Consider the following 24898-nt stretch of genomic DNA (forward strand, 5'->3'; position numbering starts at 1 on the left):
ACCTTCTGTAGGCCTAAGATGCGCGCCGTGATAACTTTTATCGACGTCAAAATGTATGGGCAAAATCGATAAAATGGCGTGATAAGCGCTTACCGCGGCTCGCATCTTAGGCCTACTGGACGCTCAAGATACGCTACGCGGAGCAGGAGTCCGTCCCCGCCGCGGAGGTGAGCCCATTACGACCTTGTGCCGTGCACGTAAGGTGCATTATGTTTACTGTCACGTGCTAGATGCCCGCGACGACACACCTTCTGGTCGCTCAAGATTCGCTACGCGGAGCAAGAGTCCGTCCCCGCCGCGGAGGTGAGCTAATTAAGTCCTTGTGCCGTGCACGTAAGGTGCATTATATGTCTTCTACTGCCGCGTACTCGACGCATGCGAGCGACGTCACACCTTCTGGTCGCTCAAGATTCGCTACGCGGAGCAAGAGTCCGTCCCCGCCGCGGAGGTGAGCTAATTAAGTCCTTGTGCTGTGCACGTAAGGTGCATTATGTCTACTGCCGTATGCTCGGGCGTTCGGTCAATTCTAATAGGGATATCTCGATATAATGTCCCGACATTGGTTTTCAGCAGGAATCCCGTCTGATATTATGCATCCTTTCGACAAGGACGTAAAGTTAAAGAGAAAATTGCACAGAAATTATTAAAAGTCATGAAACTCATTTTATTTTTGCAAGTAGGCTTTTAAAAAGCACTTACATTTCCCAGTATAAACCCTACCACTGCTGCAGGACAGACTTTTACACTTCCCAGTATTAACCCTAACACTGCTGCATTACAAAAATGGGTCAGAAGAAGCAGCGCAAGAAACTGTTGATTAACTAGTACTTTTTCATCCTCAGATAAAGGCACTATTCGAGACGGCGATCGCCAAAGGCATGTCGACGTACAAAGACGCGGAGGCGCTGTGGTATGGTTACTTGGAATTCGTACGCCGGCGCACGCACTTCGAGAACCCCGAGCAAGTCGAGACTCTGCGCCAGAACTTTCGCCTTGCTTGGGACTCGCTGGCCGAGGTAAACAAATAAAATAACTGTTTTCACATTGACTATGGAAAGTTAAAAAAACTAATCCGGCAACGAAAAAAAAGCCATCCAAATCCATCATAATGGAAAAAAAATCCATCCATCAATCCAAAAATCCACCTTAAAATGTAATGTATCAGATGAATGAAAAAAAAAAATGGTTTATAGGCGCTACGGAGAAACATACGAGTATAGTTTAATATCGATCTGTTAAAAATATTACTTTGTTGTTTCAGACGTGGGCAGATGAGGCAAATGATTGCGAGATTCCGCTTTTCTGGGCGCGACTTGAATACAACCGGATTAATGACCATAAGCAAGGCAAAGACATCTTCGAAGAGATATTCCGTAAGTGTACTCTACTTTGCTTTTTATCCTTTTACTCTTAATTTTTGTATAATTTGAAACGTCTTTTTATCTGATATCATCGTACTTAGGTTTTAATGGGTACCCAACTTTTCAGAGTATGGCGAGAACAAATCAATGTCAAAGTACTGGGAGGCATTAATCGCATTGGAGACTACCCGCAACCCTCCGATGTCTGAGAACAAGAGGCGGGATCTATACAGGCGCGCGTTACGCTATATCACGGACTACCCGCCGGCTGTTGCTAGGCTGTGGATGGACTACGAGCGCGACTACGGAAGCTTGGACACTACGGGCGAGTGCTACGACGTATGCGAGGTATGTACTCGTAGCGGTTGCTACGATCTGTAGCAATATAACAAGAGGCGGGATCTATAAGGTGCGCGCTACGCTTATCACGGACTACCCGCCGGCTGTCGCTAGGCTGTGGATGGACTACGAGCGCGACTACGGCCGCTTGGACGCTACGGGCGAGTGCTACGTGTGTGCGAGGTATGTAATCATAGCAGATACTACGATCCATGCTATGAATTCCATAGCAATGGCCAGTGTACGGTGAGACTACTATGATATGACGCGAGAACGGACACTAACAGTGCAGTGTGAGCTATGTGTGCTACGAGACACTTCGTATCCGATAATAATCCACAGCCTGACTGCCAACTACGAGACATAAAACTTGGAAACAAAGCCACTATTGTATTGCTACGGGATTTCTTTGGTGTGAAACTCTTAGCAGATCTATGTATTCATTATCTATGCTATGAATTATTGTGATTGTTTATTGTTTCAGTCAAAAATCCACGAATGGCGCGAATCTTACCAGGCGATGAAAGAAAAAATGATGGGCAAGAGGCAAAAGGGCAAACAACCGGACAAAAAGTCGAAATACGACAAGAAAAAGAAGGGGAAAGAAGAGGAACAACCAAAGAACAAAGCCAAAAGGAAATCAGACGATCGTGTTGGGGGCACAGACAGAGAGTTGAAGAGAAAGAGGGAAGATGATAAGAAAGTGGAGAGTGGGAAAAAGATGGAAGCTACGGCTTCGGGCAGTGGAGTCAAACGACCGCACGGCGACGAGGACAAAAAGGAAGGTACGTATTGTTGTTAAAAATATGTATTATGTAATCTACCGTGATGTGGCTTAATTATATTCTATTCTAGCGGCATGCTCTTTCACCATAAGGCGATGCTGTAGCATTGAATATGTAGGTATATGGTAAAATAATAATTATTTTGCAACTAAAATGTACCTACAGTCTTATCCACTGGCAGCTGTATACTCGACAACACCTAATACTATAAGCGTTTATTGAAAAATAGCACCTATTACCACAACATAAGACGCTACTAAATAAATAATGTTTTTTAACAGAGACTGAGAATAAACGCCAGAAGACTGAGGAGTCGAGCAGCGCGCGCGCCGCCAGCCGCGAGGCCTGCACGCTGTTCGTCAGCAACCTCGAGTTCAAGTTAGTTTGTACACAATGCTTTGACTTACTTACTTGACTTATGGTCCTATGTCCCCTAGATGGGGCAGAGGGCGTCCACAACAGTCCTCCATCGCGTTCGGTCTTGAGCTATGTGTTTGATCTCGCTCCAAGTCTTGCCGATCTTCTTCGCCTCGTCTGCCACAGTGCGCCGCCAAGTTTGCTTGGGGCGATCACGTTTGCGTTTTCCTTGGGGGTTCCAATCCAGAGCCTGCTTGGGGATGTGATCGGGATCCCTTCGGAGAGTGTGGCCAATCCAGTTCCACTTGCGGCGCTTGATCTGCTGGTCGATCGGAATTTCGTGGCAGCGTTCCAATAGCTCGACGTTGGAGATTTTCTCAGGCCAGTATATGCCGAGAATTCGGCGAAAGCAGCGGTTGACGAAGACCTGCAGCTGGTGCGAGATGACCTTGGTGACCTTCCACGTTTCACACCCATAGAGCAGCACGGATTTAACGTTGGACCCGAACATTTTGATCTTGACCCTTCGGGTCAGTTTCCGTGACTGCCATACGGGGCGAAGTTGTGCGAAGGTGGCTCTAGCCTTGGCAATGCGCGAAGTGATGTCCTCTTCGGTACCTTCAGTCTCTGACACGACGCTCCCGAGGTAGGTAAAATGCTTTAGGCAGTAAGATTGTTTTTATACTGCATGAATTCCTTGTAGCTTAGGTTTGATTTGTTCATAGAAAGAATACTTGAGTTTACCCGTTATTAGCGGTTCTAACTAATATTAATAGAAATAAGAATAGCGGACTGTATTAATATAGGTGCTGTAATTCTCGCCTCCTGACCAATAAATTATCAAAGAGGTCGCGGTAATCGTGCGTCGACTGTGGTGTCCCAAAGCGAGTGCGCGAGCCGAGCGCTACCGATGACGCTGTGGGTTCCTTAGTTACGGACGTTAGTCATCGTTCGCTGCCCGCCTGTCTCCTGCCGCGCGTTGTTGGGTTCCCAACACGTCAATTTTATATAGCGAAGTTGACATCATAATCTTGAACGAGCTCAGCTTACGAGAATCTATAATCACTATCCCATTTCGAAGGTTCAATATAATAAGTAGGTCCAGATTTGGATCTTGCAATCTTCAAGCCGACAGTCAACTACTTAAATAGAAACACCTACCATAACAAGAAGTAGTTAAATCTTGTTGTATTTTTCAGAGTGGATGAAAACAAGCTCCGGGACACATTGTCAAAATACGGCGACATCGTGTCGCTACGAGTCAAGACTGGCGTCAAGGCGTTCGGCGGCTCCATCTGCTACTGCCAGTACAAAACAGTGGTATGTGCGATTATGAACCTTATCGACTAGTGTGTTTCGACTTGTAACTGGAATGGATGGCCAGTGTATAACCAGGCCTGTCTATTTCTTCGTATAGGCATAGAAAAGATGCCAACATGGGCATAGGCAAGGCCTTCTTGTGCAAACCACTTGGTCCACGATGAATCACTAGATAAGGAATATACAGTGTGAGTCACGTTAAAGTGTACATATGAAAATAGATGAAACTAGACCTATTTTTATCGACAAAAAATAGGTCAAAAATTTTTTGAGATTTTTTTTTAATTTTTTATAGAATTTTTTTTCTTCCAATTACTTATTGTAAAGAAAACGTAATAACTTTTAAACTAAGCGGTATATCCTGATAAAATAAAAACAGTAATAATGCTAAAAAACAGGCAATACTAAAAAAATACATAAAATACACAAAAAATGCCAAAAAATAATAAAAAATGTCACTTTTTGAAAAATGCAATGATCGTTTGAACTAAGCCTCTCCGGGCACGCCATTCAAAGCTTCGTTAACAACGAAACTGAAAATGGCTCTAGATTTGTAATTTTGATAAAGACAAGTTAGATTTCAAATAAAAACAAAAGATTTCGAAGTAAAATAAGCATTTTAGTTAAAATTAAAATTGTCTCTACCTGTAGCGAAGAATAATGTTGTGGCAGGCCTTTGTTCAAACGATCATAGCAAATGTTGTGATAGGGATAGAGACATGCGATTTTTGGTTTTACAAAGATAATACAATAGAGAATAATACAAAGTAATAAAAACCACCTGTTATAGGGGCATTTTTTGGAGAAATTTATCAAATAACAAAAAAAACACGAATTTAAAAGCAGATTTTTTTCAAAAAGTGTCATTTTTTATTATTTTTTGGCATTTTTTGTGTATTTTATGTATTTTTTTAGTATTGCCTGTTTTTTAGCATTATTACTGTTTTTATTTTATCAGGATATACCGCTTAGTTTAAAAGTTATTACGTTTTCTTTACAATAAGTAATTGGAAGAAAAAAAATTCTATAAAAAATTAAAAAAAAAATCTCAAAAAATTTTTGACCTCTTTTTTGTCGATAAAAATAGGTCTAGTTTCATATATTTTCATATGTACACTTTAACGTGACTCACACTGTATTAGCATATAATAGTCCATTTCTTTAACAGGACTCCGTCAACGACTTTCGTGCTACTTCTCCAAATCCTTCTTCAAATATAATTAGCACAAATTGATACCCTATTAATAACCAGATTAAGCATACATTGGCATTATAATCTCATAAATTATTCTATTATTGTTATTTTTATTGTTGATTTTTTAATATATTTTTTTCAGTGCCAAATAAATGTTATTCTTTCCTTTTTTCTATTCAACAGGAGTCCGTTGATGAAGCCCTAAAACACGACCGGTCACCTCTAGAGGGCAGGCCCATGTTCCTCTCCCGCTATTCCTCCAAGAAGGGCAAGGCTTCCTTTAAGTACTCCACGGCCCCTGAGAAGAACAAGCTATTTGTGAAGAATCTACCCTACACGCACTGTACTAAGAAAGCGTTGACTGACGTGTTTCAACAGTTCGGCGCGCTGAAGGACGTCAGGATTGTCACTTTCAAGTAAGTTTTGTTGGAAATAATATTGTTATAGTGGTGAGAAATTGCACTACTTCTTGATATTTAACACTATGTGACAACGTATTGAGTTTAAAACACTTTTTAGCGTTTGTTTTTAGTTGTTTTTTTAACCTTCATCATCAGGGCATTTAGTCTCCACTGCAATAGGACGACCCTCTTTAATTTACCAGAGGCAAAATGTAGGAATTGGCCTACACTCCCCACTTTGGCCAGACGGTTTGGGAAGTCCTAATTTTCGCATATTTCTCTTATAATCTTCTTACGACATCTATAGGAAGAGTAGAGGTGGTCCAATGTTCTCTGCCTCAGACTTTTATCGACTTTAAAATAAAAGCATAAGGTTTAAAATGGCAATACCTATATCTGCACAACTTTTCAGAGACGGCAAGCCAAAAGGCCTGGCCTACATAGAGTATGAAGACGAGGCGTCAGCTGCGAAAGCGCTAGAAGAGACAAACGGATCACTGATGGGCGAGAGGACCGTCGAAGTTGCTTTCAGTGCGCCGCCGCCTAAAGATAAGGATCCTGCGTCTGCACCTACGCTCGGGCAGCCTAAACGCGAGACTGGGAAGGGCATGTAAGTACAAGGATCTTATGTAGTTGTAACAAGAATGATTTTGTAATAATAATGGGAGAAGACCGTCGGAGTGGCCTTCAGTGCGCCGCCTCCTAAAGACAAGGATCCTGCTTCTGCGCCCACGCTTGGGCAGCCTAAACGGGAGACTGGGAAGGGCGTGTAAGTACAGATAGACTGCGGCACTTATCATATGTAGTAATAGTAAGGGGGCTGCGCAAGCGCTGGAGGAGACAAACCGATCACTGATGGGCGAGAGGACCGTCGAAGTGGCCTTCAGTGCGCCGCCGCCCAAAGACAAAGATCCTGCCTCTGCGCCCACGCTTGGGCAGCCTAAACGGGAGACTGGGAAAGGCATGTAAGTACAAGAGTCGTATGTAAGAGCGATTTTGTCGACAGCACCAAACTAAACACTGCGGCATCTTATGTTGTTGTGATAAGAGCGATTTTAAGAGTCTGAAATGCAGTCGTTCGTGTACAATCTGAAACAGTTGTAGAATCATTTTGATCAAATAGAGATCTTGCCAACATTTAGAAATTAATACCCACCAAACTATAATTGCAAGAAAACTTTGTGTTTCCATACGAACTCTTCTACAAGTTAGGGAACTGTATGGTGATATCTGATTCTCTCTTCAGCCTGTATATTAACTAATGCAATTCGGGACTATTCTCACCTCTCGTTCCCACCGCTGCAACTCCTGGATCTACTGCTTGACCGTCATAAAAACCCAACCAGTGAATTAATTAATGCAAGTAAATATTACCAACAGGAGGCGAACGCAACTCAGCAGCTTCATCCCTAGCGTGCTTCAGAAGGCCACGCCCTCAACCAGCGGAGCCGGCGCCAGCAGTTCCAATGCCAATGGCTCCGCGAACGGCTCCGCCAATGGCTCCGACGCCAAGCCATCCATGTCCAACACAGACTTCAGGAACATGCTCCTCAAGAAGTGAACTCGACCCTAGCGCGTAAGGAACAAACCACATTTTTGTATGAGACGATTGTTGCGGTGAAACATACTAGTCTACAGACGGACTTAATTTTATTATCTGCCAATATGATTGTGTTGCGGGAACGATAGACGATTTGTGTAACAATTTTGTAATTTGTAATGCTGCTTACTTACTCATATACTACCTATTTAGATATTTTCTCGTCGTTTGATTCACATCACATACACGTTATATTTCAATTATGGATAGATTTTCTTTTAGGTCGACAAGTGGATTCTTTAGGAAATTAAAAGTTTAAACTTATTTTAGGTTTATTTTTTGTAAATTTATTATTCAAAAACCACTCCACATTTTCTGTTCTGAGTTGATTTCAAAACTTCTTTATTATTTAGTCTGGCATAAGCAAAAAGTTTTAATAATTGTGTTTATTTACTTGAGAATTTTATTATTACTTTTGTTTTGAAGATTTGTTTTAAAAATCTTTGAAAATAGGCTTAATAGTTCTATCATGATGGCAATCCTGGGGTTGTGTTATTCTCTAAACTGATTAATCTATTTCACTTCTTAATGATAGAATATTTCAAAGACTTTTTTATTTCGTTGACTAAATGCACACACTGTTGTTTTCCCGTATAGGTTTTACACTTGGGTGAACAAAGTGGAATAAATCCTCGCGGCCTCATATGGATTGGTAGGCAAGGTAAAAAACTATTTTTTTACCAATTTTTCATAGGACCCTTAAACTTGGGAATGCAAATGTATGCAGTATGCACTCAGGAATCTTCAGCTCAACCCCAGAATAATAAGTGAGATAATAAGAGTGCTCTACGTGAACGAGCCTTCACTACCTTTTTTAGTTTAGAGAATGGAACAACAGAATCGCCACCACATTTTTTTTCTATAAAACTGGATAATTACTTACCCCCTTACTAATAAAAAGTTACACAGTTGTTGATCACTGTTTTAAAATGACATTTCCATACTAAACGTCACTTTAAAACACTGTTCAACAAGCGTGTAAGTTTTATTAGTAAGAGGGTAAATGTTTATGAAAGCCTAATGGCTGGGCATTACCTCTATAAACGTGTGAGCTAAATATACTAGTTTGTAAGACATTATTATAATGAATACCGTGTTGTATTTACGAATACAGATTTTATTAGTTTTATTTTTTTCGGGAGGTCGTGTTATTTTTAAAAAGACTGGTTTCGTTTGTCAAATTTTAATTTTAAATCTTTTCAGAGTGGATTTTTTTAAAATAATAGTCTATTAATAATAAAGTTTATAGGGTGTGACGGACAGTTTAAAAATTAATAAACCACCTGGCTCCAACTTCGTATTCAAAATATTTATGCACTGTGTTACATACATAAAACTTAAAATATCATGGCATCTTATGTAATCGTAAGCTCCAGGCTCGTCGTTGTGCTCGCCCCGTGTTTTAAAATGATTTCATTGTGCCCGAGGAGTACTTACTAAGCGTTCTAAAAACATTCTAAAACTACAATGTATATAATTTATCTCTAAAAATAGCGTCGAATTTGTCCCTTACACCCTGTGTGTTGTCTCAACTACACACCATAATGTACACAGAAATACATAAACAGATATGTTTAATCTGAGAATGGTTAAGATGATTAGTAATATTTATCGGAAAAACGTTTTTGATTTAAAAATAATACCTACATGTGTTTGAAAATATGTTCATAACACTGATTTTGTATGACATAATTCCATGTACAGAACTTTTAAAATAAATAAATACATAGTGTTAAGATTTTTTCCAATTTTCTTTTCAACATAAAATACCTGTTCTTTTGTAATATTCTTTGACGTATTTCAATAAAACCCACATTTAATGGTACGGCTTTTTATTACCTTTAACACCATTACAAACAATCACATTATCTATAAGCAAACGACGCGTACACCACAGAGCGAGAGGGGAGAGGGGAGGGCAAGACCGAAGCTGAAAACGTTTCGTTTCTCACACTCTCCCACACTTATTCTAATGAATAAACTTATATATGAAAATCACTTATTTAGTTTTACTAGAGCCACTGTTCACAGGAATTAGCCTCACTGTAACTCTAATTCCTGTGAGCAGTGCAACATTTGATTAACATGCCTTTTCCACTGAGCTCCTTCTACATCTATGATATAGGTCATACCTGGTACACACTCCTCTAACACCAATCCTAGAGTCCATGGCTTAGCTCCCCTCCTATAGTCTTTAACCATTACTTTTTCTCCTACTTTAAATTGAATCTGCCGATTTCCTTGGTGCCGTTTGTCAACATTTTCCCTGACTACCTCTTCCAATGGGGGCGGTCGCAATAGACTAAATCGGTTTCGGATTTCTCTCCCTAACATAATTCTAGCTGGCGCCACTCCCGTAGTGCGCTGGGGTGAATTTCTATAATCCGACAGAAACAAATTGACTGCTGATGATAAATTATAGCCACTTTCTTTAATTTTAGTTACTGCTGATTTAAAGGTGTCAACAAATCTTTCAGCTGCGCCATTTGTGGCTGGATGGTAAGGTGGTGTAAATGTGTGCCTAATTTGATTCTCTTTACAAAATTCCTGAAACTCATTACTAGTAAAGGTTCTTCCATTATCTGTAACTAAATGTACTGGTAACCCAAATCTTGAAAATAGCGACTTGAATATCTCTATAGTGCGCGTTGATGTAATATTTGCCATTTCAAAAGCTTCTGGCCATTTTGAGTAACTGTCGACCACAACCAAATACATTTTATTATAAAATGGGCCCAGAAAGTCGGCATGAATTCTATACCAAGAGGAGGGGGGCAGAGGCCATGGTTTCTGAATTTTTGAGGGTGTTTTACTATTTTGCAGACAAACAAGGCAGTTTTTAGTAATATTTTCTATCTCTGCATCTAGACTAGGCCACCAGAAATATGAGCGGGCTATCTCTTTCATACGTATGATTCCAAAATGGCTTTTATGTAAATATTTTAAGACATGTTCTCTAAGTGTGCATGGGATTATAATGCGGTAGCCCCAAAATACACATCCTCTATCAAGTGAAAGTTCTTCCTTTCTATTGTAAAATGGTAAAAGCTCCTTTGGGATCATTTTCTTGACTGGCCACCCATCTGCCATATACCTAACCAACTTAGTTAGACTTAAATCTTTGTTAATTTCTTGTTGTATCATTTTCCAGTTTATAGTGCCGATTTTGGAATCATTTACATAACATTCATAACTTAATACTTCATCTACACATAATGAATTAACATGTTTTATATTTTCTGTTTTGGTTGCCGTGCGTGATAGATAATCAGCTGGGTTCTCAGTGGATTTAATGTGACGTACTTTATAGTTAAATGCTGACATAAAAATAGCGTAATGTTGCAACCGCTTGGCTGCCATTTTTGGTATTCCTTTGGTAGGTCCTAATATTCGCGTTAGAGCAGCATTATCTGTTTCAAGTTCAAAATGTCGACCGTAAATATAATTATAAAATTTTGTTATACCAAAAATGATAGCCATAGCCTCTTTATCAATGGTAGAATATCTTTGTTCTACATCATTTAATTTTTTACTAGCGAATGCAATGGGTTTGACAATACCATCAACATCTCTACTTGACAACACCGCACCCAAACCAATATCTGATGCATCACAAGTTAATATTATGGGCAACTGTGGGTCATAATGTCGTAAATTATTGGCATTAGCCAGTCTTTTTTTTATGTTATTAAATGCATTTTCACATTCTGAACTCCAAATAAATTTATTTTTCTTAGTACAATCATATAAAGGTGCTATTACAGTAGCCATGTCCTTTAAAAAACGATTATAATAGTTAATTTTTCCCAAAAATGATTTCAGCATGGTTAAACTAGTTGGTGGTTTGGCATTAATCAAAGGTTTAACATTTGACTTAATTATGCTGATTCCATTTTTGTTTACATTATAACCAAAAACTTCTATATTATTTGTAAATAATTTACATTTATCAATTTTAAGTTTGAATTCACACTCTTGTAATTTTGTCAATACTGCACATAGTGTATCATATGTTTGTTGTAAATTTTTTCCTTTTATATAGATATTATCAATGAATACAACAGTGTTTGGTATATTAAGCAACTTATTTGTCATCAGTCGCTGAAATGATCCTGGCCCTGTGCTTACACCATATGGTAAATATTTATATTTATATGTTCCTACCTCTGTTACAATAGTTGTGCAGTTTTGGCTTTCAGGACTAAGACGTGCCTGTAAATACGCTTCTTTGAGATCTAGTTCGCAGTAATATTCCCCGTGTTTTAAAGAATTCAATATATCTTCTACATGAGGTAAAGGAAAGTGATCGACTTCTAAACATTTGTTAACTGTAAGTTTATAATCCCCACAAAGTCTTACCGATCCGTCTGATTTAAGGATAGGAACCACTGGTGTACCCCATTCACTTTGTTCAACTGGTTCAATTCTATCGTGGTCCAAGAGCCTTTTAATTTCATTATTTACTTTTTCCCGAAGAGCAAATGGTACTCGACGAACTGGCAGGCATATAGGTTTTGAATCAGGTTTTAGTTTTAAGCTAATTTCTTTACCCTTAAAATTTCCCCAACCAGGGCTAAATACTTCTGCGAACTGGCTCTTTATGATTTGTTGTGCGTCTGAAACAGATTGTACCTTGTTAATCCAAAATAAAGGTCATTGTTTATTTTAGGAGGCCACAATTTTAATTGTTGCAACCAATCACGACCTATGATTCGAGGACAATTGTTTTGTACAACAAATACATTCAAATGTTTACATTCCTGATTAAACATTACAGGTATATTTGAAATTAATCCTAATGGTTGTGACACACTTTGATCAAAATTTTTAAACAATATTTTACAACTTTGTAATGCATAGTCTGGTAAGAATTTGTTTTTATCACATAATGGAATGACAGTAACATCAGAACCTGTGTCAAGTTGGAATGGTATATTTTGACTATTCACATTTAAGGTTATAAAGTGTGGTGGTATTTTACTTACACTATTAAAGGTATATGTCTCATATTCTTCATATAGATTTTTAATAGAATCTATTGCCTCCTCATTTTCTTCTATAGGCTTTGAAGTCTCCAGTTCCAAAATGTTGGTTTTTCGTTGCTTTCTTTCACACATTCTGAATATGTGTCCTTGTTGACCACATTCCGAGCAATATTTATTTCTTAGAGAACACTCCGCTTTCAAGTGGTTATTTTTACCACAACAATAACACTGCTGGTTCTTTTGTCTGTAACTTTTCTGTCCCTTGGTTGTTGTTTGTTGTTTTGTCCTTTGGTAATCCTTTTGTTTATTGTAAAATACTTCTGAGGTTTCAGGTGAAGGGTCACTGTGCATCAGGGCTGCTTCTATATTTCTAGCACATTCGATACAGCTTTCTAGTGACCTGTTGTCTGCATTTTTCATTAATTCGTATTTAATAACCTTTGATGTAACGCCATCCATGAATTTTTCCTTGATTTGATCATCTGTGTCTTTGAAGTTGCACTTTATAGCCAATCTTTTCAGATGCAGTACATAGTCCTGTATTTTTTCATTAGGTAACTGGTTACGTCGCCTAAACTCAGCCCTTTCAACAGCCGTAGATAGTGGTTTTTCATACTTTTCTTTCAATTTTGAACATAGTTCTTCATAGGTTAGTTTGTTTGGTTTGACAGGGCTACATAGACATTGCAGGATTTCAAATACCTCCGGTGCTAATTTTGTTATTAACAGTGGCACTTTCTTTTCGTTTGGAATGTCATTGACTATCATGAAACAGTCCAGTTGTTCCGCGAAGACGTCCCATTTTTCACCGGCGAATGATTTTATGTCGCCGCACACCGCCATTTTGTGCTCCGTGATTTTGGAAGATTCTTTAACTTCTTTGATTTTATTCTCTCGATTTTGTGATCTGGTTCTGGGCCTCGTCGCCATTGACGTATTTCAATAAAACCCACATTTAATGGTACGGCTTTTTATTACCTTTAACACCATTACAAACAATCACATTATCTATAAGCAAACGACGCGTACACCACAGAGCGAGAGGGGAGAGGGGAGGGCAAGACCGAAGCTGAAAACGTTTCGTTTCTCACATTCTTCATTTATTAGAATAAATACATCAGAATATTTAACCTAATCAATCCACATTTAGTTTGAACAAAACATATCCATAGTTTCTTAATATAAAAGTACTACATTTTTAACGGAGATAAAAACACAGTTGTAACAAAAAACAATATTTATTTATAAAAATACATTACACTATACATAGTTACATCCTCAATAGATAATAAATCTTATATACATGCCAGTTCTACATAAATAAGGTCTAAAAGCATTGCACAACAATAATTCTCTCTTCTAAACAATATTCACTCGAAAATATGACTTTGTACTTTGCACATCAGAGCTAATCTCACGACATGAGGCTACTAAATAGTAATTTTGTAAATTAAATTATAGCTAGCTCGTTAACAGTCATATAAATTATGTATAATCAAAAATGAACACTAATTTTATGGCCGTAAATATATTTTTGTATAACAAATTGCGAGTGCGTAACCTAACATTCGCGCTTGAGATTTGTGCTGTTATTGTCTTAAAATGTCAAATGTAATGGGAACGGTGAATATTAAAATGTTAGCAAAATCCTTAAACGATGTCAGTCAGAATATAAAACCATTTAAATTCATAGGCTGAGCAAATTTAAAAGTTGTGCTATAAATGATCACATGGAGAACTATAATAATAATATGAATTCAAACTCTTATATTGTGCTTCGTATTGTAACTGGTGTGCATGATAAGGTAAAAACATTATGGTACTTATGGTATGATTCCGTATCCTAATGGACGTTGATATGCAATACTATCGTTAAAACTGTTAGTCAAAAGCACCAATCGTCAATTATATGCTATTAGTTAAAATAACGTTAATAGACAATTGAGCAATACTCCACACAAACTACCATGAGTTTTGAGAACAAGTCATGTTTTACAAAATAAATTTCTTACAGTCAAACAGAAAATCAACAGATTAGACTACATATATTTAAATAAATTCTCAAAGTTATAGGGATTTATGTATATCTGTTCGTTGATATTGCTAATTATTTTCGTCCAGCTATTATCACAGTTTCGCAGTTATTTCTGACCTTGTTAAATCTTCTATATTTTCAGCTATTGTCTACGTGTATTTGCCACACTAGCGCCTAAAGACGAGGTATTGAGTTACTTTTATGACCGTATGCTATCTGTAAATAGTTTCACAATAAAGTTGTGACTTATCAGACGGCCATAAGAAAGGGCTTTGTGTATTGTCGTCCAGTATACTGCATGGCATCCCGGCGTTGCCTGGCGCGAATGTCTCGAACGATAATGATACGACGTAGAAACATGACGGTTGAATCACACCTGTCAACATCTTTCAGTATTGCTTCAGTTCCATCAAATGTAGTTAAGCTCCTTTCTTGGTGTAAAAAGTGAATAATTTGTGTAACATTTGAGACGTTGACGAGTGTGTTCAAACGGTATTCGGCTATTGAAAATACTGTCAAAATATCGTTGGTCAGTCGATGTGCTTTCCGTCTTTCCACTTCTTTTTCGACCTTTCGAATGCTTCCTTTATGCACGATCTGGGGAAAAAAGTTATATTTTATCTAACATGATGCATGTGTCGCAAAGTAGTTGAACTGAATTTGAGTTTTGCATTATTATCTGCAACTATTTAAATGTGAGTTAAATTAATAGTAGCTCAGTGTGGCGTGGACGTATGCGACAGGTTTAGAACCACGCGGGTAGGAGCGGGCGCACGCCGCGAACGTGTTTTTTTTTTTAAAGAATATTAGCAATTTGTAAATACAATTACTTATTACCAATTTGCAAGTTTTAGTGTAGGCCCTTAGGCGAAAAATGGGCCTATCGATATGGATAGTTACTGGAAACATTTGTTACCTGAACAGCGACTGGTGCAGTATGTAGGCGGACACATGACCAGCGTCAACATAACGCACCTCCACGCCGGGCCAGATCTCTTCCAGTGTCCCAACATCTTCTCGAGGCACGTAGGCGTCGTGTTTCGCGCAAACAGCTGGAGAAGATAATGTGAATACAGGTAAGTGTCAATTAACACAGTTTTTGTTACGGGTCCAGCGATTAACTGAGTCAGTGCTTAAAGTCATGGAAGCGTCACTGGAGGGTTGAGTGACGTCCAATGTAAGCGATACTTCAGATGTGCCTCAGACTTGAACGCACTGTCACCCCTTCCATACCTCCTAAGGCACTGGTATCAGTTATGCACCAGACTTTGTACTGTATTGCTTTGTATTGCGTGATAATAATACGTCGTAGTATGCTAATCGAATCGACAATCATCTACGTTTCATCGTTGTTCTACTTACCAATGATTAAAGAAGTATCATAAGGCACAGAGAAGTTGCTGAGATGCGTGCACTCATCCATGACGCCCCGCATAAACTGCAGTGCCTCTCTGTCCCTCCAGTGTATCTTGCTTATGTCTATCTTCTTCCCGCTCGACCGCAAGAACGGTAGATTCACCCACAAGTCTGAAGTAAGGTCCGAAACGTTCCACGACCTTCTGTCTGGCTTCTTTCCTTTGACTGTGGCACTCGCGGTTGTCTTTGGTTCTTCGGCTTTCTGCTCTATGGCTTGTGGTGTTACAGTCTCTTCTTTCTTAGCCTCTTCAGTCGGTTTTTCGCTAACTGCCGCAACCACTTCTTCTTTGGTGTCCAACTGCGGTTCTTCGTTCCTTTTTTGAGTGAAGTTGATCGTCTCTCCCGACTGCTCGTTCATCTCGTTTTGGACAAGAGCTGTAATTCAAACACCACAGATAATATTAAAATCTTTAAGATCATAAATCAAATAAAGTAATGATTAATGAATGAAGCTTATTTAGTGTAATCATTCGCATAAGTTAGAACAAAAGGTAAATCTCCAATCCAAATTGAAGTTTTATCAAACATAAAAGCACTCGAATTTAAAACATCACGACCAGAAAAGTCCTTACCAACTTTAAATTTCAACAACAATTCTTTTATTCTATCTTCGGTCAGTTTGTTTATGTCGGCGATATCTTGCGAATCCAACTGGAATTTCTCGTTGGACATCAGCTTGTCGTACAACACTTGAGTAATTTTGTTTTCTTCTAGCAATTTCTTCAGTTCTTCGTTCATTTGTGCTATTTGCGCTGTACATTCAGACTTTATGACGTTTTTAGGCACTTTGTCGCGTACTTCTATGTTCTTAGTTAGATCAACTACGTCGGGGTCCTTGTCACAATTTGTTTCTTTGTATGTGATATCGAGTTTTTGGTCTGGAGCTGGAGAGATGGCTTCGGTTTTATTGGGAGGCGGTTTGTTGTCTTTGTCGACGGTTTGGGAATAGGAACGCGCGAATTTCTTCCCCGCTAGGAACGCTTCGTCTACAATAGTCACCATTTTGGATAGCTTCTCTCTGTATACGCCGTCTGAAAGGTATTGGTCTTCGAGCAAGTCCCAGTTTATTGATTGCGACATCACTCCCTGTAACCATATGCCCCATCATAAGAATCCATATTCATAGAACATAGATAGAAAGTATTTATTTGTCTCAAAACAGGTTTCATTTACAGTTGAATCTATATTATGTACATATATCAAAACTTTATATGACTAGGTGTATTAGAAGCGACCCCAAAAGCTATAAACAGATTATTGTCAGACAATAATACAAATTACGTTGATACCTGCAAGAAAACCGCTGACGCTGTAGACCACGATAGACAAGGAACTAGAACTAAAGGTTTAGGCCAATTCGTAGCTGCCAGTGACGCCATCTGTAAAGTTACACTTTTTATAACCTCTACTGCTTCATGCTGTATAAAGTTACACTTTTTATAACCCCTATACTGCTTCATGCTGTATAAAGTTACACTTTTTATAACCCCTATACTGCTTCATGCTGTTTAAAGTTCACTTTTTATAACCCTATACTACTTCATGCTGTATAGCCTTTTGAAGGGGACAAGGGAGATGATGCCACCAGTTTTCATTTCGGGATGAGTAGCAATGAAATAACATTCTTATTTACACATAATAGAGTCCAAATTAGTTGTAAATACTATACCAGGGCTTCCCAAACTTGCGATGCCGCGTGCAGTTTGGAATGTCGCGACGCACAGTTTGGGAAACCCCGTACTAGACTAATAGTGACCGTTTCGCTGTATTTCCATACTATGAAGGTACACATTTGACAGATCTCAAAAGGCAACTGGTGTCATCACCAAGACTACGTATTTCGAAAGAACTGCAACTATTGAAATGGATAGTGACGTGATGTAGGTCGATATTCTTACATGTCCACCCATGGAGAGCCCAGTGACGCCCAGCGGACCGAGTCCATTCCGCTCGCACCAGTGAAAGAGCACCAGCGCCTCCAGAATCAGGCACCCGCCCATCACGAAGATGTCAGAAACATTGTGGAGGGAAGAACGACTGCAATCAGAAATAGAGAAAGAGCATAACTAGCTATGTAATAAATGAAAGGAAAGTGTAAAAATTGAGTCATTAGCCAGTGTAACTTGATATTATAAATGTAACTACATCATTCTATTAAGAATTTGCTTACAGAAAACCGTTTTATTGAGAAATTCAAATTACGGTCGCGTTTTATCAAAGATATGAGATTGGTATACAATGATACTAAAATACGTCATCACTTGATACGCTTAGGGTTGACTATAGCTTGTGCCTGGACAATATTTTACTATGCTTTCAAATATGTACTTACACCTGATCCGTAGGTTTTCGTAGCCCATAGAATGGGTTCTCAAGAATGATTCCGCCGATGCCCGCTTCTTTCAGTAACGGTTTCACCATTAAATTTCGCCGTCGCCAGAAAAACTAAAAACAGCAACAAAAACTTATCAGTAATCTGTCGATAAAAATCTGTTACATTCGATTTGAGTCTTATTTTAAAGCAACTAAGTACCATTCAATACAATCAAGTTTCGTTCAGATTCATGGCTATACTCTATTGCATTAGCAACGTAATAAATCACATCATAGCATTTAACATCTGTAAACATCAATACATAATCCATTTCCTGAACAGTGCGCTAAATATAACACCAAATAAATAGATGAACTATGTTACTGGTAAAATGATAAATAACAACACCTTGCGAACGGAGATCACACTTACATAAGTGTAGGTAGGCTAAAGATTAGGCGTCATTTGGTAAATGTTGCCACTGTACAATGACGCAGGTCGCTTAAATTAGTTTGTAATACTAGGAGGTAATTTCAAACATTTGGCACATAACACCGATATGAGGATGCGTTACTTGAGACGAGTAAAGTAGACAAGTAGCTAAGCGGTTCATATACGAGGGAGTGAAGGTATTTTCAGGTTGCTTGCTACGTACAATGAAGCACGCCCGCGCATGCCAGTAGCTATGTGAATTTATCAAACACCCTAAGAGAGCGACGTAGATTCAGTAAAGAGTATTAATGTATTTCAACCCAAATTGCTACTACAGCAAGTGTGCTTAGTGCGAGTTTGCATTGAACGTCGTCGCTAGCGAGTGCGTCAAAAATCTATGAAGATTTTATTTTTTGAAAGTATCTGCTAGAGACGATTGATGTAAACTCGCACCAAGCCCCCAAATAACTACAGGGAGTTCGGAATATTATTCAAGCAAGGGTCTTTACAGGATGTTAGTGGCATTACATTTACCTTACATTTCCTAACCCACATGGTTTCACAGAAAAATCTGTAAAAATAATACAAAAATGACACAAAATGCCAAGTTACACAGGGTGGGAAATAAGTTTCTGAACTATTTAATCAAGAAACATAACAAGAAAAAAAGTTATGAATTTATTGTGACTTTCTGAAAACTTGAAATGCTAAATGCCATAAGCCCTCCCTTTTTCTGTCGCCGTAGTAGCAGTAGCATAACTGTAATAGAAAATCTGCAGAATAAAATAAACGACAGTGAAATCAATCTAAAAATAACATACAATACCCACCCACAAACATGTTCATTTTATTACTATCAATATAATTGGTGTTGGAATACACTATAGACTTGTTTATTCCTACTTCTGGACACAAGCCAATCACTGAATTCGTTGTTTACCGATTGTTTACAATATAAATAAACAAACTAGCTGCTACACGCGGCTTCGCCCGCGCCTTTATTGGTATGACACTAGGGTTTCTGCTCGAGCTTTCTCGAACTCGAGAAAACTCGAGAAATTTGGCTTCATTCGAGACGAGAAAAAAATTACCGGAGCTCGAGAATTCTCGAGTTTCGATTTTGAAGCTTTAATATTCTTGAAAGCCTATTTTCTTAGACAAAAGTAAGTGTTTAATTATTTAATAAGTTAACGTTGCGTTTATACTGGCCTATTCTTTCCTTTTTTTAACTAATATGATTTGCAAGTAATGATCTTAACCGAAACTAATAATGATCACCTACGAGTATGCTATATTTTATTATGTTTGTATAACTGACTGATTTAAAGACTGATTTTTTTTAATTAATATCTGTTAGTTTAGGTACCTACTCGTAAATACGTTTATTCAAGTTTAAATGTTTTTTTTTTTGTTTGTAAATGCAGGTTTATTATCGTAATTTTTCAATTAAATTGAACTTGTGTTCTTTGGAAAACAAGTGATTCAATTGGAGCTCCAGATATTTATGGTTATTAATCCTTAAAGTACACGCGACTTTTTGACTTTTGTTCCTTTAGTTAATTACTAAATTATAATTATCCTACTAATATTATAAATGGGAAAGTTTGTGTGGATGTCTGGATGTTTGTTACTCTTTCACGCAAAAAATACTGAACGGATTTTGTTGAAACTTTACAGTATCATTGATTATAACCCAGACACATTATAACATTAATAAAAACCCGTGTTTTTATTAAATTTCAACCGATTTCAACAGTTTTAATTAAAAGACTCGAGACCCGAGAAAACTCGAGACTTTGGCCTCGAGAATTCCCGAAACTCGAGAAAAAAAATAAGTCGAGAAATCAGAAACCCTATATGACACACAAATTCTTTCTGTATCTTGCAGCCTTTGATAAAACACTACTTATTTAAATAAAATTTTTGTACGAAAGATAGATTCAATCAACTTTCATACCAAATATTTATTAGGATTAAGATTTATGAGTGAAAGGCATAACCAATAAACAGAATGTTGAATTTACACTTTTATTATACAATTAGTTTTTTATAAGTTTTCTTATCAACAGAATACAATTGTATTGACCTCATGTACATAGCAGCTTATGATAAAAACATTATCTATCTACACATGAAGTACTTAGGATTACAATATTTTAATACATTTATGTTACAATTAAACTAACTCTAGGCAATTTTCCTTTAAATAAAATTAAAATTACATTAAGTTTTTGATGACTATAGGCTAAGCAAGTTAATGTCTATACTTACTTTAATAGTTCACTTTTTTTTTAATAAGAGCTGAGTTAGATATAATATCATTCCAATATAATTTTTTGCCACAATAAACAAGTCACAAATATTTTTCTGCTGAAGTTTTTAGTATTTAATAAAGTTGCATGTAATTTAACACTTGAGATTTTATAATTATTAAAGTAATTTAATGTGTATTTTGTTATTACAATAAATTAATTTAGCTCTGTAGAACAAAGTAGATGGAAAAAATATTAATATACTTAATATAAATAAATTAAATTGTTAACTTACATGATCACCAGTGCCCGCTAAATGTAGACACATCGGCTTGCTGGTAGGTTCAGGCCAATGCACCGGCAGTATCACCTGGAAATGTGCCTTTCTGGCGATCTCCGGAACAATCCCAGGCAGGTACCGATCAAGCGGAGAGATGAAGTAGCCTTCCAGCAGTTTGCAGTCATTGAGGTTTTGTTCCTTTATGAAAAAACATTTTCAATATTATTTCAAAAAGTTTTAAGAAAAATATTTTGAAAAAAAAAAAGCAATTCAATGTTTTAAAGTTGAATTAGTGAATTAAGTTTGAACTTTGCTTCGTATTGGTGCTGAAGTGTTATGTAAATGTCCAAGTTTACAATGTTAATCAATTTAAAATTAGAATTTTCAGGACTTTTTCATGAAAATACATAAATATTCAAAATACTAATAAATGGAACAGTATACCAACCTTGGTTATTGTTACTGGATAATCTCTTTCTATTAATTTGAAACATTCATCGCGGTTGGACACGACTTTTCTGAACTCAAATAACCTAAAAATAAATTTCAGTAGTATTGTCACTGCATCAGAAAGTTCAACAGACATCTTAGTAAACGTAAAATAGATAAAATATACAATAAAACATTTGTTTTCGATTTACCTGCGCAAATTCTCCGGTTTACCCCATCCTTTTGTGAAAAATTTGGTTAGTAGAATACTTCTGTAAACTGCATCCAACTTACTGGCGGACATTTTTCGTGGAACGGGATGGGATTCGATAACTGTGTTAGGTGATAATTAGACAAATTTAGTAAATATTAACGCCGTTTACCACACTTTTTTTCAGTACATTTTTGTGGAATTGAAAGATGTCAACAAATATATTTTTTAAAATCAGCTGTTGCTTTATTTCTTTTTTAATTGTTCCGACGCTTTGAGCACTATCTTTTAAGCCACGAGCTCATTCTAAAAAACAAACGAACAGCAACAAAATCATCAATCATCATTTCATCATCAATTCACTTAACTATTTAGATTTTATCTAATCTCACCCGCAATTATTAAGTAAACTACCACAAGATATGAACATAATTTAAAAAAAGCACTTCTGGTCATAGTAATATTACCATAACCATAACCTATTTGTGTAGTAACTCAGAAACACCAAAACCATTAAAATTTGTATGTAATAAGTAATAATAAGTAGTGTATAGTAAACTGCTGTAACTTTATGTACGAGCATAAGTAGATACTAAGATAAAATTACTAATCTACTAGTATTTCCAACGCCCATAGGTATTCTAAGGGTATACCCAGATGCTAATTTGGAAGGTTTTATTAATTTTACTGCAACGATTTTACCCCATTTCCAAATTGCCCCAATCTTTCAGTCAATCAATTTTATCTACTGTTTAATTCTTTTTCTTTTTATTCTTTCGCTTTTAGCAGAGCGGTCGTGGTTACATTGAGGCGTGAGACCGTTTAATTCAAATCATCTCTACCTTGGCACTACCCTCGCTAACAAACAGTTCCTCAATAGGTAACTAGTTCTGTGGCTCTGTGCTCAAGGATAACTAATCTAAAGGGTCAAGTACTCTGCGATGTACTGTGTTTACTATCGATGTGCCGCACCTCAGCTCAACTAATAAGTTTCAACTATTCAAAATTAGGGTCCCTAATATGGTTACTGCTCCTTGGTGACAAAACATAAAAATGCAAATTAACATGTGGGCTGACCGAGCCTATTGTTGATGAAGAGTTATGTTTTTGTCCAAAATGGAAATTGCGAACGATTAGAATATCATTTTCATCTTTCAAAAACCATTTGAAAGGCAAAGTTGACCTTGGGATTAATGTTACTTGCTCGTGCTCCTCAATAAAATTATCATCAATATTACGGCTTGTGATCTTTCGATCCTTGAAACTGTATCACAGAAACTAAAGGGTTTCGCCGCATGAAAGCAGCGCTTCTCAAACTTTTCGTTAACCCCCGATTATTTTTTGCCACCATTCTGTTGTCCCATCTATACTAATTAAACTGTAGAACGAGGGTCAGATTTTCAACGCGTTTTTATATGCATTGCATACTACCTCAGATAAAATAATTAAGTAGGTAAAATAGTTAAAAAGAAGACGAATATATTGTAGTATCAATTACTGACAGCCCGATGGTATTGTGAGGTCCCAAGTTAGATTCCTTAGAAAGTAAACTTTTTTAAATTGATTCCGTGTAGGTGTGCAGGGCTGTGATACACGCCTCCAGCTGAAATGTTCTATTCGTTACACGGAAGTACCTACCTAATTCGTTACATTCTAGACCTTGTTATTGTTGCATAAAGTTGGGTAAGTTTTTTTATCTAGGTACAACGAGGAAGCTCTTGGCTGTTATCTCACCTGATGGCAAGTGATAATCAGGCCAAAGGTGGAAGCGAGCTTCACCCGGAATCCTCAACCACAGAGGAACTGGCTATCTTACCTCTAACTTCCGGAACACAACAATGCTGTTAATCACAGATATCTGTGCTGTTAACATTGTTGTTATGGCGACAGACTTAGGTAAGATGGTGGTAGCTAGCCAGGTGTAATTAGAACAAACCCTACCACCAACCAAACCAAACCGAAAAATCTGCCCCCACTGAGAATCAAACCCGGGATATCTGCGTCTGAAGTAGGTGGGCTTACCACTAGACCACAGAGGCGATTGGTAGAAGTTAGTACCAACTACAAAATATTGCCTTAACTTTTATCTGACACTTACGTAAGTAATAACGTGGGCTGTAAATGAGTCAGTAGGTTTACAAAAAAGAAAAATAGATCAGATCTGATTCGCTGATCTCCAAAAATGTATGCTAAAATTGGTATTTCAATTCATTAATGAGCTTGTTTTTGTGCCGCATCTTCTTTGGATGTTTAAATCGAGCCGTGATACCAGGAATAAATATTTTTATGGCAATCTATTGATACAAATGCTCAAGATAAAGGAAAATGTTTTACGCCCGTATTCACAAACGATGTTTATATAAGTGAAGCAGCAAACTAACGCACGGCGTTGAATAGATCGCTGTGATTAGTTCGTGAGTCACCCTGTGCGTCCACGCGCACTGTGAGACCTCATAGTAATGTTTATGAATACCCGTTTAGGCCGAAAATGTAAGACAGCTTCACTCGCAATCCTTGGAGTTCTTAGCTTGTGGAGTAACTAGAGTTAGTCAACCTTACTTATTCATTTATATCACGAATGAATTATGATCTAATAATATACTTATTCTTTATTTTCATTATGATATTAATTTAAAAGCGCAAAACCGAAGCAGGCAAATGCCATAAAAGCCCAGTGTAGGTTACATTCATTCGATTGATTTGCGTGAGTCATTGATCGATTAGATAATAAACTTACTTTTACATAGAGAACAATGATTAATCATGATAACCTTACCTTAGATTCAACTCTATGACTCTACGACCACTAAGTATACCTACCACTTATCTTAGGGTATCCACTAATCCATCAGATCCTAGCATACTTGACGCTGAGCATACTCATTGATAAACAATACAGAAATCCATGTACAATACTATAGATTTACCTGTTATCCTACAATGAATGGACCATTTTGTCAAATAACCCATGTAAAATTCGAAGAAAACGTCCAATTCCGGTTAGTAGGTAGATATACATAATAAACACAGAATTAGAGAAATGACGTAATTTTCGTAGTTGTTAACCTGCCGCGAGTAACTCACCTACGTAGCGCAGTTATCCAAATAAGGCGGGATAGCAATTAAAAGCTATCAATGGCGGGAATTAATCGGCTACAATAATGTTTTTATTTATTTTATTGTATG

General features: G+C 37.4%; 2 protein-coding genes across 3 annotated transcripts; one reads left to right on the top strand and one right to left on the bottom strand.

Annotated features, from left to right (window-relative positions):
- The first annotated feature begins 123 nt into the window (after window positions 1-123).
- LOC135082257 (squamous cell carcinoma antigen recognized by T-cells 3-like) lies at window positions 124-9106 on the top strand. Of its 2 annotated transcripts, none has more exons than XM_063977027.1 (10): window positions 124-167; window positions 843-1016; window positions 1262-1373; window positions 1489-1709; window positions 2185-2485; window positions 2767-2863; window positions 4042-4162; window positions 5541-5773; window positions 6171-6368; window positions 7139-9106. In XM_063977027.1, the coding sequence occupies exons 2-10, from the start codon at window positions 879-881 to the stop codon at window positions 7317-7319; spliced, it is 1602 nt and encodes a 533-aa protein (XP_063833097.1). In that variant the 5' UTR covers window positions 124-167; window positions 843-878; the 3' UTR covers window positions 7320-9106. The 2 variants fall into 2 exon arrangements, with proteins under 2 accessions (XP_063833097.1, XP_063833096.1); XM_063977026.1 differs by lacking the exon at window positions 124-167 and adding an exon at window positions 382-448.
- Window positions 9107-13505: 4399 nt separating this feature from the next.
- Window positions 13506-21949, bottom strand: LOC135082258 (protein ABHD18). The gene is made up of 10 exons (XM_063977028.1): window positions 21714-21949; window positions 21521-21605; window positions 21088-21270; window positions 18127-18239; window positions 17693-17831; window positions 17084-17173; window positions 16367-16880; window positions 15741-16169; window positions 15295-15430; window positions 13506-14975 (listed from the first exon to the last, which is right to left on the bottom strand). Exons 1-10 carry the CDS (start codon window positions 21803-21805, stop codon window positions 14909-14911), a joined length of 1848 nt encoding a protein of 615 aa, XP_063833098.1. The 5' UTR covers window positions 21806-21949; the 3' UTR covers window positions 13506-14908.
- Window positions 21950-24898: the final 2949 nt, after the last annotated feature.

This window comes from Ostrinia nubilalis, chromosome 21, assembly GCF_963855985.1.
Source record: "Ostrinia nubilalis chromosome 21, ilOstNubi1.1, whole genome shotgun sequence".
Taxonomy (NCBI): domain Eukaryota; kingdom Metazoa; phylum Arthropoda; class Insecta; order Lepidoptera; family Crambidae; genus Ostrinia; species Ostrinia nubilalis.

Excerpts from the sequence above, each read along its gene's own strand:
- LOC135082257 (XM_063977027.1), top strand. The coding sequence starts at position 879 with ATGTCGACGTACAAAGACGCGGAGGCGCTGTGGTATGGTTACTTGGAA. Across the intron at positions 1,710-2,184 it reads AGTGCTACGACGTATGCGAG|TCAAAAATCCACGAATGGCG; the intron begins GTATGTACTCGT and ends TTATTGTTTCAG. Across the intron at positions 4,163-5,540 it reads ACTGCCAGTACAAAACAGTG|GAGTCCGTTGATGAAGCCCT; the intron begins GTATGTGCGATT and ends TCTATTCAACAG.
- LOC135082258 (XM_063977028.1), bottom strand. The coding sequence starts at position 21,805 with ATGTCCGCCAGTAAGTTGGATGCAGTTTACAGAAGTATTCTACTAACC. Across the intron at positions 21,606-21,713 it reads AAACCGGAGAATTTGCGCAG|GTTATTTGAGTTCAGAAAAG; the intron begins GTAAATCGAAAA and ends ATTTATTTTTAG. Across the intron at positions 16,170-16,366 it reads GTTGTTGAAATTTAAAGTTG|CTCTTGTCCAAAACGAGATG; the intron begins GTAAGGACTTTT and ends TTTGAATTACAG.